The sequence below is a fragment of the Solea solea genome, chromosome 1, assembly GCF_958295425.1.
Source record: "Solea solea chromosome 1, fSolSol10.1, whole genome shotgun sequence".
NCBI classification, from domain to species: domain Eukaryota; kingdom Metazoa; phylum Chordata; class Actinopteri; order Pleuronectiformes; family Soleidae; genus Solea; species Solea solea.
In genome coordinates, this window is record NC_081134.1 from 44,654,186 (window position 1) to 44,671,727 (window position 17,542).

The 17,542-nt window shown below is 41.2% G+C and overlaps 1 protein-coding gene across 4 annotated transcripts in view; it reads right to left on the reverse strand.

Annotated features, from left to right (window-relative positions):
- Positions 1-6,384: 6,384 nt before the first annotated feature.
- The window catches only part of mpp7a (MAGUK p55 scaffold protein 7a), a 124,358-nt gene continuing 113,200 nt past the window's right edge, over positions 6,385-17,542 (reverse strand). For all 4 annotated transcript variants that reach the window (XM_058629148.1, XM_058629130.1, XM_058629157.1 and 1 more), the window contains 3 exons: positions 15,735-15,843; positions 13,690-13,833; positions 6,385-7,153 (listed from right to left, as the gene is read on the reverse strand). In XM_058629148.1, the coding sequence (XP_058485131.1) occupies positions 6,974-7,153; positions 13,690-13,833; positions 15,735-15,843 (433 nt within the window). In that variant the 3' untranslated portion in view covers positions 6,385-6,973. The remainder of the gene's footprint in view (positions 7,154-13,689; positions 13,834-15,734; positions 15,844-17,542) is intronic.

Below are 17,542 nucleotides of genomic sequence, written 5' to 3' on the forward strand. Positions count from 1 at the left end.
ACAAGGCTCAGGGGAAGGCCGCAGCAAAAGTTTAAGAAAATACAGGTGGACAGCTCCATACTCATCTGACATAGTCAGTGCCTTTGTGCAAACTCGGCCCCTGTTCGCTGCTTTAGCTCCACATGTGTCAGAGGAATTTTCAATGCAGTGGACCCTCAGCGTGAACTTTTACCCCCTGGACTCATTTACAAATGTACACACAGTGTTGAGTTAACCTGCACAGCCCTGGCAGGCGGTGTATAAATATGCCACCCTGCATTAATGGTCAACTGTGCTATGGCTATTAGACTGAGCACGGTGTTATGATTTCCACACCTTCTCATCAGCGTGGAAAGGTGTTCTCAGGCCGTGGAGGAAAGAAGGGCATCCCCTGTTCACTTTCTCACTCCCCCACTTTTCAGGTCCTGAAGTCCTGTAATTAAGGAATACAGCTCAAGGTAACATGTGCCCCGAAGACCTTTGCTTACGGACACATGAGGTAATGGTGAGACTAATTAGGCTGAGGAGACAGGGTGGACGGAAGCATCCAGGCTTGAAGCCTCATTGGTCCACAATAAAGTCTATGGTCAAAAACAATTAGGGTAGGATGAGGAAAACAGAGTGGCATGCCTGGCTGGCTCCTATGTCAAAGCCATGGTGATAGACTGAGTCACCACATGAAAGGCTGGGCACAGGCAAGACAACGGAGCGCTGGAGAAAAAGGCTCATTCAACGAAAAGAGGGGGAAACTCAGCAAGAGACATGATGGACAATTTGTCATGTCGTAATGGCAGGATGTTGCATCACGTTTGAGCCGTATTCAGGATATTGGCCCCGAAGCTGTAATTTTAACGTTGTAAATCAAAATGATTGCAAGGTATATCATAACGTGAGACAGAGACATTTAGCTTTAATGGTTCCAGGGGACGCTGTAGGAGCCCACAGTGACACGTCTCCTGGCCCGGGACAGGATGAGTTTTCGGACTTTTCACCCCCTCATCTAGCCCCTCATCTCCGAAACAATAGGTTCAGTTAACGCATGGATTTATGGACATGAAATTAAATACATCACAAGAGCAAGAAAGAGAGCGATTCATGGGACTAAACTGCAGTGCAGCAGGGGCGACATTAATCACCCTGATCTGAGATGAAAGCTGGACTTAACTCTCTATAAATCGTACGATTCCTAATGTGTTCTGTTAAACCATTACAGTTGGGGAAGAGATGCAGAGCAGGTCTTTGATTTGGTGAATGCCATGTCAGAGCTGGAGAAGCCATTGCTCAGTCTTTACTCACATGGCAGCTCACTCATCAAGGGATGGCAGAGAAAAATGAAAAATAAGAGCGTACAGAGGGACATTTGTTATCTTAAAGCAGCTGCAGCAAGAACTGAATAGAATGATAGGAAGATTTATGAAGGTGTCTTGTTATTGTGCTACTACTTATTGCAGGACAACGCCTTTTTACCTTTTATCAAATACACTGACCAAAATGTAAACAGACAGCATTACATCATCACTCAAGTACCTCTGCATATGTGGCTGATCCCCGGACCTTTGTTATCCATGTCAGGGGAAATCAAAACCTAAGAATGCATGTTTCTGTCTTCATTGGCTGGAAGCAAATGAACAACGGAATTTGGGCTGTTTTCTCTAACAATAGCGTGGGATCTTGAAGGCGCTCATGACATGTCACAGATCAGAGAAGCAAAACAGGATGTCCATCACTACCTTCAGTAACATTGTATCAGGCACTGGTCATTAGTTAAAAAAAGATCTAGGGAGTATCTCACATATGCAGGGTAAATTGAGTGCTATCAAAACATTAGCTCAATACTTTTGACACCGTGAGTCAGGCACAGTCCAATAAACACACGGGGAAACCTACAGCAGAAGGAATAGTAGGTTAATGGTTAGAACTGTACCACAGGTGAAACAACACCACAGAAACAATACATCAATCCAAAAAAAAATAAAAAAAACCTTCACCCTGATCTACCCTTGGTTCAATTTTATTTTGTTTTCATTTTCCTTTTAAACATTTACAAAGTTTAAAACAAGGTCCAATTATTTTTCTGAGTGGAATTGGAATGTATTATTTATTTGAGACAGTCACAGCTTTTATATGATATTGTAATTGTTATATTTTTCATTGTTTTATGATCTATTCCGATATTTATTTTAAATTTTTTTTAAATAATATTTGGAAGCATGTGTTTCTTATGATGTTTCTTGAATTATGTTCTGAACTTTGCATTAGATTGTATTTATTTATTTTATTTTCATTTGTGTCCCATTAATTCCAGTCAGTCACTGTCTGTCTTCATGTTTCACCTGTTAGATATTAATAAATTAGTCCTTAGACCTGGTGGAAATATTCATTCATTCATTACTTCACCCCACAGAGTGAGTAAGTTTAGTCTTTAGTGGCTCTGGGTGTCTGTCTGTCTGTCTGTCTGTATGTTCGTGTTTCTGCACTTGCCAATATGACCACTAGTGGCCACTAGTTGCATGAATGCGTTGAAGTCTGCCATCTCTAAATGACCTTGTTATCTACTGCTTTGTCCTCCACATGAGGGTCACGGAAGAGCTGGAACCAAATCCCAGCAGAGTGTCCAATTAACCTCTGCATGTTTTTGGACTGTGGGTGGAAACTGAAGAAAAGCCACAAGGGGAAAAACAGTGCTAACAGTGCTAGCCACTACTCTTTACATTAATGTACAATTTAATGTTTTCGGATTATATTGGATTTTTTCATTTTCTTTTAACAATATACAATCCAGGGATTTTGACCAGTGTCTGACCTTTAGTGATTCTATTTGATCAGCTTTTTGTCTTACAGTGCGAGTTCATACTTACTCTGAACCTGCACTATGTCACTGTCCAAGCACTTCCTTAAACACTGAACCCCCCCGAGACAATGCAGTGTGGCGTTTGTCTTGTGTTAAACATGGACCATTGAACTTGATGGCATTTGGAAGCGGAAAAACCTCGCTCACTCTCTGACTGCCTTAGCTCAGAGGGCACAATGAGCCAGCACTGTGCTTCCGTACCTAAAGCTGGCAGCCTCTGAGTCTCCCCACGTTACTCTGTTTTCCTAATTAGGAGGGAAGACAGAGTGGGACAAAGACACAAAGCGAGAGCAAGGAATGGAGTAGATGGTCTCTCCCATTAGCTTGAGTGAGTGCCATTACCTCCTCCTGACCTTCTCTGCCACCTCCTCCTCTAACTTACAGCATCCGCCTCAGCAGTAAACCCTCCCCTGCTCCACACGGTCATCAAATTGAGCACAGTGGAAAAGAGGAAATGTGAAGGTTAGAAGATCTGATTTGGATCAGTGGGGGTTATTTTTTCTTTTTTCTTTTTTGGAACTCCATCAAGCAGAGTCTTGCCGAATCCTCCGGGGTTTTACTGGCTGGAGGCTGAACTTCTCTAGAGCCCACTTTCACCACCCCCACTGACCCCACCCTTTCACAGAGCCATGGTTTCCAATGGTCCGGTGACATCTGAGTTAGTGATTTGGCACACAGCTGTAGCAGGACACTGGGGTTTAATTGGGCTGCACTGCTCTGGTGGTTTCAGCAGTCACGGCATTCTGACCATTTTCTTCAGTCTTGATGTGCCAAATCTTCAATGTCTATATCAGGAGCTCCATCTGCATATGCAGGTAACACGTACACAAGCATTTCATATGAAATGTTCATTTGCATTTAGTTTTTACCAGTTCTTAAGTTAAAATGTGTTTACAGAAACATGAAAAGTAAAGTATAAGTAACCATAGCTTTCTTCTTTATTTGACAGGATGGATTTTAGAGGCACAGGTCAGCTAAGCCACTAGGAATAATAATATGACATTTACTAATTCTTCATTCTGGGGTGAAGTCAAAAGCAAAATCAGCTTGACTCGTAGGTAAGGAAAAAAGCTGTAGCACTGTCATCTTCAAAAAGAAAGGAGTCAGCTCTGTTTACATAACTCTAAACTTTAGTGAGAACTTCTGTGGAGCAGCTGAAAGATGTTGTTGGAAATTTTTCTTCACAATACTGAAAAAATGTGAATGGCACAAATCCCACAAATCCTGGATTCATTTACTCACCCTATTCAAATTTTTTTTACATATTACTGTTGACAGATGTTTGACCATTTATAGCCATGAATCACCTTGGAAATACGTTTTGTTGGATCTTCTTTAATATAAAATGTAGCAGTTATCAAGAATATTGTGAATTCAAATGCCTTTCCTCATAAGCACCGTTTCATTTACAACAAGAAATTAAACATATTTTCTGGAGAATGTACAAATATGATTACGAACAATAAAACAGATACATATGTTTCAGATATTAAGAAATGAACAAGTACAAACATTAAAAGGGAAATTAATGTAATAATTAAAAAAAAAAAAGAGGAGCTAAGTAAAACAGGAGGGATGCCCCTTAAAAATGTTATGATTCCTCATTATCTTTTTAAAAATGGATATTATAATAATATAGAAGCATATGATGATGAATTTGGGCGCTGTGACTTGAGATGGACATACACTTTGTGTAGAGTAGCCAATCAAAAAGTAGAAAGGAAGTAAAAGTTTGACTTGGGAAATTAGCTTAGCTCAGCCTTTTTCAAACTGTGGGGCGGGCCCCCTTTGGGGGGCGTGGAGACTTTCCAGGGGGGCACGAGTTCTGTTTTTTTTTTTTTAAAGTCCTAACTAAAGTTTAGCAGGGGGAACTTTTGGTCTCGCTGTAACCCGGACTCATTTAAGTGACGTACCACAACAAAATCTACACAGGTGACAAGGTTTGGATAATGGAGAAGTTTAAGACAGGGACAAAGAGAAAACTGTGCAATGTTTCAGAAACTAACAACAAGCCAACGTCAGCCGAACGGAACAATGATTAACGACGACCAAAACCCAAGACGAGAAAATGCCACCAAAGACCTCTCTGTGTGTTGGCAGGGGACAGCATTTGTATTGCTAATACAACAAAAATTGTATTTGCACAGCAAATTATTGACATTGGTAAAGTATTCTTTGTTATCCAAATTGTATTTAGTGTTTAAAAACTATAAAATTATAGTTATAATTGCACATTTCATATTTTTGTTTGAATATTGCTTTCTCGTGAAGCAATATTGAGGTTATTTGTATCGCTAAAGCAAAAATGTTATTTGCACAACAAATTATTGATAGAAAAGTGAAACGTTTGTTCTAATATTGATTCAATAAATGTTATACTTGACACATTGTTACAATTTTGTGAGAGTTTGCGAAAGTTGTTGCACAAACAACAACTTTCGCTGTTGTTTGCGCAGTTGTTGTTTTGATATTCCCGTGAATTTCACCATGTTGTTGTCACTGTGTTAGACTTGTGTGTACTATAATTGTATAAATGTGTATAAATCCTGGGTATTAGCTGGGGGTGGGAACTGAGGTGCAGTTGTGTAGACGTGGGTGTTGAACATTAATGTCGCGGGCTATACTCCCCTGATTCCAGCCCTATGAAGCTCAAACGCAGCTCAAACAGAATATTTAGCATTCATATTCATTGACTTCTTGAAATGCTGCCCTTCTAATCCAACAGATTACTCTCAGCAACTGTTCCCAACGTTAGCATAATAGAATCAAGAATCTACAAGAACTGTAATGATGCTAATGGTAATGACAGAACCATGGAACATTTCAAATCAGTCTCCCAGCAGTTAGAGCTAAGCATTTCTTTTCTATAATAATAAATATTAAATGTAATGAGTACAAAAAAAAAGAAAAGATTAAGCTAGACTTGGGAACTGTAGACTAAAATTAGCAATAAATGTCTAATGCTCATAAAGTCAGGAGCGGCTACTTAGTATTTCTCTAAATTGAAATCCTGGAAGTGTGCTGCTATGAGGCGACTATTAGCAGCTTTGCTGAAGCCATTTTTATGTGAATAAAAATAAGGCCTCCACCCTTATAAAACAGAATTGTGAACATTTTCTTCTAAGAGACAGCCAAGAGTGTCCAGTTCTGGGGCTTTAAACGGCCGAGTTGTTATGCTGGGCACCTTCTTATGAAGGGTGGCTTGTCAAAATGCTCCTAAATGGAATATATAACAACTAAATAATAAAAAAAAAGCTCTTTATGTGCTTTGTAGATGGAAAACTAGACTAGGGTGATGAAATCAAAACATTGGACTGAAAGAGGAGATGCCTTGAGTGTAAAAAGCTGTCAGACTAGGCTACCATTCAGAAGAAGAGAGTTAAGATAAGTGTGTAAAGGGTATGCAAATAAAAACACCTGGAAGATATTAGAAAATATATTAATTTCTCTTAAATTAAATTAAACTTTTTGCCCTTTCTTAAGAGAGTACCTGACAATGTTTGTTTGGAGAAACAGTCATGAAAGCACAGATGTATAATACAACAGAGCATGAAAGCACAGATGTATAATACAACAGAGTATATTTTCTTTTCTCCTGTTTAACTCCTCAGAATGTGTGTCCTCTTGCACACATATACATGTAGGTTGCCAATCCCTTTGGTTTCTAATGCTCTAATGTTATACACGCGCTAAAAAAAGGAGTCCCGGTTGGCAAGGAGGGTGATGTGCTGGCAGGACTGCTGGTGCTACGAGGATCCAGGCTCGTTCCACATTCTGGTTTGGACCAAAGAGCTCCAACTCATGGCCATGGTTGTGTGACCTAAATTGTGATCCAGTTTGATGTCCAAGGCACATATTCTGGAGGGACGCCGTGAGCCTCAGCCCTGTCAGATCTGGTCAGACCTGGAGGTTCATGTCCAGACCGCAGCTGAGATCTAAATCCTACCCAACTCCAGACAAAAACGTACTTTTAGGTCTGTGCAGCTCAGGTATGGCCGCACAGCAGTGTGGAGTCTTTTACTCGTTCTTCCCCGTCCCCACTTTGTATATTTACAGTATATATAAAAAAAAGAAGATAAAAACCTGCATATTTTTGTCAGAGCCCTTCCCTTTTTCCTTTTCACAGCATTGTATGCATGGGTCTCAGGAGTGAGTCCAGCTGACTGGAACCCAGTGAGTCTCCATCTCAACTTTCCTTAGTGCCAAGCGCAGCTCGCCGAAGGCTGCAGAGAGGTCATCATTCACGATGACCTTATCAAACAGATGACCGTACTGATTCTCCATGGACTGGGCGGTGCTCAGCATCTCCTGAAAGTCCTCCTCCTGCAGAAGGAGTGAGAAGAGGGAGAACATGATGGAGGTGAAAGTGACAGGAAGGAACAAATATATGCAAAGACCATTCATTTCTGGGCTGCACATCTGCCCGCAAAGAGAAAGCACCGTAAATGTGAGGGAGAGATAATTCACATAGTGCAAACACAAATTGCATGGCCTTGAACACACAAATAAACATAAAGTGGCCCAATACGGAGTCGGTTATAACCTCCCAGAGACATGAACCCTGGCACTGACCGCACACTAAAACCTCTCTGTACAACAACCTGACCTCAAGGAATTTTCATAATTTCCTTCACAGATTCCACGTGGTTCTCTAAATCAAAAAGAAAACAAAATATCCTCAAAATAAGCAGAAGACAAAACATAACCATAATTTACAGAAGACTGACATGTACGACATACTGCATTATTGGTAGTCTGGATTTTATGTGACGGGGAAATGACAGCTGGCAGGCGGTGGTTCAGTGTCACGTCAAGTGGTCAAGCGATGTGAATCTGGTGCAAAATCTGCTGGATCTGCAGAAACTGAGCTTTAGGGGTACCAAAGATTCTGTGGTAGCAGAATTATGAACTTAGTATGTCTTCAAAAACAAAAATGTTGCAAGGCATAACTTTGACTGACTTGATATTTTGTATATAATAAAGTTTATATTTTACCCATGTATTCAGGTATATACATCACTTTGAATCAGTCTGATATCAGCTGTACTAATTGCTAGTTAGTAGGAGGGGATATGCATGTGTGTGTTTTTTTTAATTATTATTATCCCCATTAAACGTACAATAGATACAAAATTCCATAATAATCTTTCAGGATAATGTACAACAACAGAGAGAAAAACACTTCTGAACCTCAGTCATAATCAGTCCTCAAGTTAAAATGACTTACTACTGCACGTCTTTTTAATTTACAGTGAACTCTATATCGTTCCAGATCAAAACAAACACTATATTTTCTAATAGTGTGAAATATCGTCACAAGTATCATTCTTGTGATATCATGACGGAATATCGTGATATAATTTCAAGCTCAGTGGCTCCCAGGTCATTTGAGTAAGAGATGATTATGAAATGAGAGAGTGTGTGTCTGTGCTGAGCCGAGGACACAGACCTGCGATTCCAAATCATTTGGATTTTAACAACCTGCGGATCACACTCACATCAATTAACTATTTGATTTGATCCTGTATAATAACTATTAAAGTGGCATTTGTCGAATGGCTTTAAACATAAAGTCCAAGACTTGGACTCCACAACTTGGGACCACATGTGATGCTGCAGTTCTGGTCAGAGCAGAGTTCACCTTCCATTCAACTTCTGCTTGTGTGATGGACAAATTCAAGCTGTTATTAGAAACAATGGAGTCATAAAAATGTCAAACAAAATCCTCTTTCCCTCTTACTTTTTTTTGTAAAATAGGTGTTTTTCTCTTTAATAACATTCCCAGTCTTGAATGGCTTAACAGTATGGATATGCAGCCAGCGATCAAAGGTCAACAAGGCTAATGCAACTACAGTGTGTGAGTGGTTTTTTTTTTGCATTGCACATTTTACTTATCTTTAAATATATTAAAAAATAAATGTACAGTTTACCTACTTACCAACAACGATTCATAACTATAATATTCATAATAAGGGCAATGGCTGAACTGCTGCACTTATTTTGGATGCTGTGACATCCAGTAAAAACACATGAGAACATAAAGACGGAGCTGTATACAAAGTTGCATGCTGGCATAGAAGTTGTAACAGGAAATCTTCCAGGGAATACAGAGTTGTGTAAGTCAATATGCAAATCTGATACCCAGTGTAAAGAATAAAACCACGTGCTACCCGAGAGGAAGAGCCAAATAACACATTTTTAACCAGGTCTGGAGTAAATATGGTCATTTCTAGGGCTCCTGTATTCATAGATATAGTATTCTGAAAGGGCCCAGGTATCTCTCTCTCCATGGTGGTCCCTCTGAGGCTTTCTGCTCTCAGCTATGTGGGCTCTGGCTGATCCTGCTCCCAGCCCAACTGCAGGGCTGAAGTGGCAACTCTCATTTAACACTCGACTTCTTTTCTGGACTCTTTGGGACAGATATGGTTTTACAGTGGATCCCTCTGCCAAACACACAATTATAAATACATACAGATGCACATTCATGCAGCAGAAAGTCAAAGACACATGCTCCCACACCCACAAACACGCAGGATCACGCGCACAATGTGTACGCACATAAACACAGCCTTATTTAAAAGTGAAAAGTCAGCAACATTTCTGGAGAAGCTCCTTCCAGCCGGGAGTTATTTCACAGTGTTTCTAGTGGTTTTCCGCTTCATAATGAATTAGCTGCGCACCTAAATATAAACACTTATTCAATGTGACACTTAGCAAAAGCCCCGTCTCCTTTTGTAGCCCAGGGCTGTTTAAAATAAATCTATAATCAACTATGTAGAAACCAACCCATGCCATCTCACACGCTGATGTCTACGTCCTCAAACAACCTCCAAATGGCCACTAGAGACCTGGCATTAACGTCCATCATCAGATAGCGTGAAGAAGGACTGCTAACACCTGTCCAATGTGGATCTGGGCTTCCCCTGCAATTTATTCAAATACACACTGATTTCACGACTGTTTTCAAGAACAAAATGATGTTTATAATGAGTCTGATTGTACAAATGTGTCTGCTGACAGCGGGTTTGTGTGTGTGTGTGTGTGCAAGGGCCGGAGAGGGAGAGGGAAAAAATAAATAAGGAGCTTGAGTGAATTCAATATGATTAATTGGTTTCAGTGTTTAAAAATTAAAGCAGAACTATGCAGGATTATTACCTTCATTTGACAGCATTGTGATAGTTAAATGGCTTGTTGCGGGGAGATGGGGGGCTGTCTCCACTCCCTCTACCGTCTGTTAGTCGAAAACCAGCCTTGCCAGGACTTGGGTCTCACGAGAAACTCAATTTGCTTTACGGCACCACACACACCGTGAATTGACTATAATTGAAAGTCTGAACTATAGTGTTATTTTCTAACTTTTAACAACACTGAGGATAAAGTGATAGAGACTGGATGGATGGATGTTTACGGTGGTGTCATGCGTAGAGAAAAAGGCAAAAAAGCAAACAAACTTGCAGAGTTCCAGTTTAAGTTAAGTTCCCGGAAAGTTCTAGTTACTTTTATGTGAATATTTTCTGGTTTCTTTGCTCCATATAGCAAATAAATGATTAAAAACTGAATTATGTTGGTTTGTGGACAAAACAAGACATTTGAGAACATCATCATTTCGAAATGTGGGAAACACAGACCACACATTTTCTTACATTTTATAGCCCAAACACTAATAATCAACAGATTAATCGATATGATTTACTGTATATCGATGAATCGATAAATCATGTGGCCGTCAGTGTTAATACTGTGGCAAATAAAAGGAATGTATGAGTTCTGATTAGAATGAAAAAAAGGACGTCAGCTGAGAGTGGGGTTCTGTAATCCCTCCCAAGGATGGGTTGTGTTTTTGTGGGCAAACCACCTCAGAGTGTGGTTTCTGTGACTGGATCAAACCTGAACTATGAGTGATGTCTACGTCCTCAAACAACATGATTGGATAACTCAGGACGGATGTTCCCAGGTATTAACGAGGTCTAAATGACAACAACTCAGAGACAGACTTAACTATTCCCCTAAGTGACTATACACTCCTCTGCAGAAGTTCCACTTCTGGACCAGGACTTAAAAGATGACCACTGTGTCCAGCGCCAGCAAAACAACCCCTCTGACCTGTCCTGGCAACTAAATGAACCTGGAAGACTGAGCTCTGCTTCATGTGCCAGTGATATTTCCACTGTCCAGCAGCAAGTCTCTGAGTCTGTCTCTCGTTAGGCCATTCAAGGTAAAAGATCATTAATCACAGCAGGAAGCTGCTTTGGGGACAGGGAGCTGGGTAGAGAGATGGAAAGAAAACCCGAAAACAGAGTGAAAAAATGAACAAGATAGATGTGGGATGAAACAAAAAGATGAATTTAATGAAGGTAAAAGAGGCCAATGGAAATTTGGGCAAGATGGAGTGAGTGGATATTCTTTGGCATCCACTGATCCGTGCAGGGTCGCTCTCCTCGGAGAGCAGTTTGAGCTGATGCCACCTCTGAAGGATCAAACTGGAGCAGAAAAGCAGCGGGGACTCATTTATCCCAACTACTATTAGATTGCTTAATTTCCACATGAAATGATGTAGTGTCTTGTGCCTGTTGAAGTACTTTGTTAGGCTCGGTCATGCCGCTGATGTTTCTCCTTGCTACAGGCTATAAACGATGTAATGTTTTTATGGCGTCTATTTTCACCATTTTCTTTACCGTGTTCATTAGATCTGAGTCTGTTTAGCTGTAAATTCTGAGCAAAGTGGAAAAATCTCCTCATGGGACGATAAAGCCTTTCAACACTTTCAGCATGTGCCAGCCACAGGTATCATCCCCCCACAAATCTGAATGTTCACAGCAATAAAACACAACTCTATTCCCTATGTCAATAAATATCAAACAAAGAAATCTCTACAAATATTTAGTTTTAACTCCCTCCTTGAGAACCGACTCGGAGCGGTCTCCAGCTAATACAATGGGTCTAAAGTGAGCGTGCTCTGCTGAAACAATGAGATGACTGTTCCTCAGCCTTTATCATTAAAGCAGACCTGTCTCTCTGAGAGAAAAACAGCTGGCGGAAGACCCAGCACGTCTGAGACGAATCACCCAACAACAGCTTCTACTTTTAGAGTCTTTCATAGCAAAGTTCTCAAGGCTGATGTCGTGTCGGTGGACATGACGTTTTACACAGAACCTGATCTGTTATGTGCCTGGAACACAGTGTGTCCTTCTGTCTCACAGTTTCACACAGGTGTATTTAAATATTATATATTATTATTATTATTATTATAATATATTATATTATATAATATATAATATTTGAGAGAGATGAGCTGAACCTGATAATCTGATACTGGTATCGATCGTCGTGTTTCTGAAGACGATAGTTTACTACAGTTACTGAATTCTAGCAGCACCAAACTACACTTGTAAATTATGGTAGATGACTTTCCCAAGTCTGTATTGAGTTATTTTTTTATGAAGTCAATTAAAATCATCTCAACTTTGTACAGTGTGCGACATCCTCTGTTGTCTGGTGTTACCACAGGATGTTTAAGGACCTCATTATGGTTCTTATAAAGGTTTATGTAGAGTTTTAAATGATTACTTTGTAGTTGGATCCTTGTTGAATCAGGACGTTGAGGTGGGACAACATTATAGACATAAAGGCATCACTCAAATTATAGAAACACACAACGTGTGTTGAGCTACAGGTCCACTCATATCTAACGGGTCAACTTTAGTTCTGGTTCCTCAGTGCGTTCAGCCTCATTATTGGGTTCAAGGACAAGTGACATACTGACATCTCTCACTGGCTCCGACAGACTGCAGCTGATGTTTAATAGCATATTGTCCTTGTTGCTACTTATTCATTTAGGTCCCTTCAAGTTGACCACATTATATATCACAGTTTTCCTGTTGCTCTCATTGTTGTGGCCGCTCCGGCTCACAATAACACACTGCTGTAGAGGCCAGTGGCTACGCCCAACTTAAAACACTGTGTAAACCGAGTGGTTGTGCAGAGAGAGACAGCTTGATTTGTCGTAATGAGGAGGATTTCTAAGCTTGTGGTGACTTAAATAGTTGGGACTTTTTTCGTGGAGCATGAGATCAGCGCTGAGGGTGCAAAGTGTTCAATGTTTTTTTGTTTGTTTGTTCTTTGGAACTTTAGGAGAGATTTGACGGAGCAGTGAAATAACAAAAATGTGCTTTGTAAACGTTTTAAATGTAGAAATAGGTAATATAAACAAATAAATAAATCACTTTGTCCATACTGCTATCACCCCCAGGATCTTAAAGATTGTCCTGCTGTCTGTCCTCCATTTGTGGGGCCTGTGAAATGCTTGAGGCAGTGTGGATGTATCCGGGTGCAGAACGTATGCATTTCCAAACATAAACAAAGTCGTATGGCTGTTGTCTTGATCTCTTTGACAGCCTTGCCTTTCTTTATTTCTCTGCTTCCGTCCCTCCTCGCATTTCACACACCCCTGGCGTCGCACCAGGTTATCCCCCCCGTGTGTTGCTGACTTTTACGTAGTTGCCTGTAGCGATCCAAACAGGCGAGCACAGTGAGCGTTGTGCTCAGTGGGGCTGGGAAAACCATCATCCACCTTCAGTGCAGCTCTCACCCTCCCCTCCTCTGCTCGTCAACTTCACAGCCGCACAGAAACGCCGTCTAATTGGTTTCATGTGCGTCCTCGCTGGGCTGAGATGAAGGTGTGTGAAGGGATGACCTCATCACTCACACACATCATGTACACACTGTGTATCTGTAAGTTCATTTCACAATGTTTGGATGTTTTTTTGTGTTTGTGGCTATAGATTTTATAATCCTCTGTATCCTGACTTAATAAAGCCCTAATTAACCATATTGTATTGTATCTCCAGACATTGGCTCACCGTGTATGGCTTTGTGGATCCCTTGTCCTCCTTGCCAGATAAGGTTCTGGCATTCTTTCTGGTCTCTTGCAATCTCTCGAGTGACGGAGGCTTCACGAACACAACGAAGGGTTTCAACTCTGCCGTCCGCAGGTGCTTTATTGTCTGCGTAGTGACAGAGAGAAACACTTAAGAAACACAAAGAGTGAGAGTGTAGCAAACCTAGAAGAGGATGACACGTGGTCCAAAACAAGAATGAAGAATTAACGTAATGAACATTTAGACATTTCATAAACATGAGATAAAATAAGAAGGAGGGGATAATAACTTGTAGGGCAACGTCATTGAACAATGTTTACTGAGGGAAAACCAGAAGTGACTGTCAAGCAATACTATCAGACCTGAGTGAGGGAGCAGAGCACATGTATGTGTGCTTCCTTGTGTTTTCAGTAACTCTCTAACCTGTTTGCAGTCGTTAACTCTGTCTGTCTGTCTGTCTTGACATAAATCAAATCACTTCCTGTATGCAGCACAGGAATGTCGTGGGGCGACACAAGATCTGAACATGTGAGTAGAGTTGTGAGGAGCTTATAGGTTTAATCAGCGTTGTGTGAACCCGTCTGACAAAGGTTTAAATGTCACACACTTTTGTTTATGTTCAAATGTTACTCACCGCAGTTCTTCAGAATGAAAAATATGTAAAAAGACCAGAATAGTGACAAGATTGACTCATGACAAGGGGTTGCTGTTTGTTGGTTTTAAGGGGTCACAAGCCAAAAAGGTTGGGAAGCACTAGTTTAATGTATGGGTGGATGGAACAAATGACAGGCCTTGGCCTGAATAGTGCGTGTGGCTGTTTAAAAAAATAGTGGCGCGTACGCTTTATGTCCACATCAGTCGGCTCTTTTTGTCTCGCCTCTCTGGTGACAATTGCATGAAATAACACCCTGAATCTGCTGCTGAATGAGCGGTGTAACAGAGAGGTCAGAGACGGTTAGCGGTGGCGTCAGATTGAAGGACCTCCTCTGGCTCTGGCACTGGGACCAGGGCCCCCTCACTGTGCTAATAGGCAGTGGATCCAAACCCACAAGTGATGGGAGTATGGATGAAAAGCTAAGGGTGGGACAGGAGAGGAACCCCTGGGGAGCTTTCATCATGGCTTTCATTAGCTGCTCTGCAAGTCAACATGGGAGAAATAACATTTGACACGGACAATGATCTGATCTATGAGTCATGTTGGAAAATGAGCATATAGTGGAGGTTAGGGATTCAATTATTCCTTTGATTATAAAAAAAATCACTCAGTTAACGTGACAATTAGTGATTATATTAAAAAACTTCAATGACTAATAAATATGTGCATACATGGTGCATTTATTAGCACAGAATGGCTGTAGGAACAAGCATTTGGTTAGTGATGATGAAATTTGTGAGGTTTCTTGAATGCATCTTGACCATTAAAGACCATAGTGAAGATAGTTTGAATCCCCAGTGACTATCAAATAGCATTTTTTTTTAAAATGCACATCCCCACTGGAGGCTCAGTGGAAAAAACACTAATCTTACACCACCACCAGCTCCAAAGCAGACCAAAAAAAACTGAACGTACATACACCCACATAAGCAAGCACAGTTGTTTTACTTACACTCCTTACCTGAGGGCTGGATTGAGAACATGCCACGCTAATCTATATAATGGTTTATATATTATTCTTGCCTGTGTGTTATTATCCAATGAAAAACAAAACATGGGGTTTGTTGGGGCTTAGCGACATGCCGGCCATTTGTGTAGAGTCAGATCGCCACCACCCAAGACACATAAGCCAAAGAGGAAATCTCCAAATAGAGGAAATTAGCAGTAATTGCTGCCTCGAAATGCCTTCCCTTTAAAAACCTGCTTTTGGTAACTGAAGCTGAAGCAGCCAAGAGGCCAAAGAGCTCGAGAAAAGAGATCTGCTTCTGAGATATGCAGAGGCTGAGGTGCCATAAGTCTAAAAGTATACTAGGAAGTGAGAGATGGTGGGATCCAGATTAGGAGATGCAAAGGAAGGGTTTCTGAAACTCACATGAGGCTGAACATCCAATAGGCAAACTTTGTTCCTGGAGAGGATGGATCGAATTGAGTCGAAGCTCGTCCCATAGTAATTGCCTTTGTATTCGCCGTATTCGATGAACCTGAAAGATGAGATGAAAGGAGATTGGGAAAGAGCAGCGCTGTTGTGAAAGGAAACACAATTGTGATACTTTTGTGTGTGCAATGTGCATTAATGTCTCATGGGAGAAACACTTTAATCCCGTCCTAATCTAGTCGACTGTGTCAGCACACTCCTGAGATTCATTTTTAGATGTAATGATACTAAAAAAAACCTACAAAAACTACATACAGAGGTAGATTTCTCCTTCAGCTGCTGACAGATCAAAAGATAGCCTCCTCTACAGCACAACTTAAAAACCAGACACCTTGGCTGCGCACATTTTCACGTAATCTGCTATGCTTCTCTCTCAATCAGTAACACCTGTTTGTTCCAGAAAGACCAAGAAAGCTGCTTCAAATCCAAGCAGGACTTAAGCAACTGTGAGGGCGCAAGCAATCAAACTGTTTTCCACTAGATAATCCTCCCACTTTCACACCAATCAGATGTCATGAAAGCAAAAAAAAAAGAGGCAGAAGGGTTTATTTTTAGCTGAAAACAAGAAGGGGAAAAAGGCAGCGAGCAGAGTAACGACGTGGAAAGAATTTGAAGCTAATAGGACGACGTGGTGTACTCGCAGTCTGCTCAGGACCGGTGTCGGACAGAATGACTGCGTCAGTGTGACCAATGCCATGTAAAAAGAAACTTTTATGGTAATTCCCCATGTAAGAATTTTCTTTTCCATTTTCAAGGCTTAAAACTCAACAAACCTCTTCTTTTCTTCTGGGAAATTCATTACACAGTTTACAGTAGCACGTTTCAAAAACCTCACACCTTGCAGCACAATTTTCTGGCGTCAGAGGAGAAGATATAAAGATTTAAAATAAGGCACTGAGAGTATGGATTGTTGGCATTTTGACACAGAACAAGGCTTCCCTTGGGAAAGTTGTTTGAGTTAAACACACGTGTTTGTGTTGTGGACCCAGAGTTCAGAGACCTTTTATTTCGGCATTGTTCCTGCTGCCTACAGCGAGGCAAAAACACAAACAAGTCCACCTCACCCCTCGTCTCCTTTTGCTGCCTTGTAATTTCAGTGTGGAGTGTCCCACGCATCCACGCCACATCACAGCCCTGTCACTCACCCCTCCAACTCCCTGGAAAACATCGCATGTCTCGACCTACACCGCAACACGGCCTAAATATACAGCCCCCCGTCTCTTCTTCTCTCTGCGTGCTCTGACACTCAATACCTCCCTCATATTTAGCACGTACAATGTGACGCTTTGCATGTGTAAATGTCTTTTCACATGCACCCATATACAGTTTATCTTCTCTTTGCCCCGCCCAGCTTGTGTGACACCAGCAGAAAGGCATCAATCATTCTTTTACAGACTATTACAACTTGCATTTCCATTTGTTGGCCGCAAATGTCAAGGCAGGCCGTGGTGTGGCTGCGCTGAGAGAGAGAGGGAGAGAGAGAGAGAGCGTCCAAGGAAAGGAGGAAGCTGTCACAGGAGACCTTGAGGCCAGTGTCTGGATTTGTTACCAGCACAGTGCCCAGTCCTGTCAACACTCGCTCACACTCAGTAGAAAGACACACAAACAACAGCAAAGAGAGGGTTTTTCCTGGGCAGTAGCAAGTTCAAGATCAGGCAGCTGGTTTCACACGGCACTGCCTCAAGTGGTCCAGATCATAAATACAAGGGAGATTTAGTTGTTTTCCTCTGGGTGAAGGGTACATT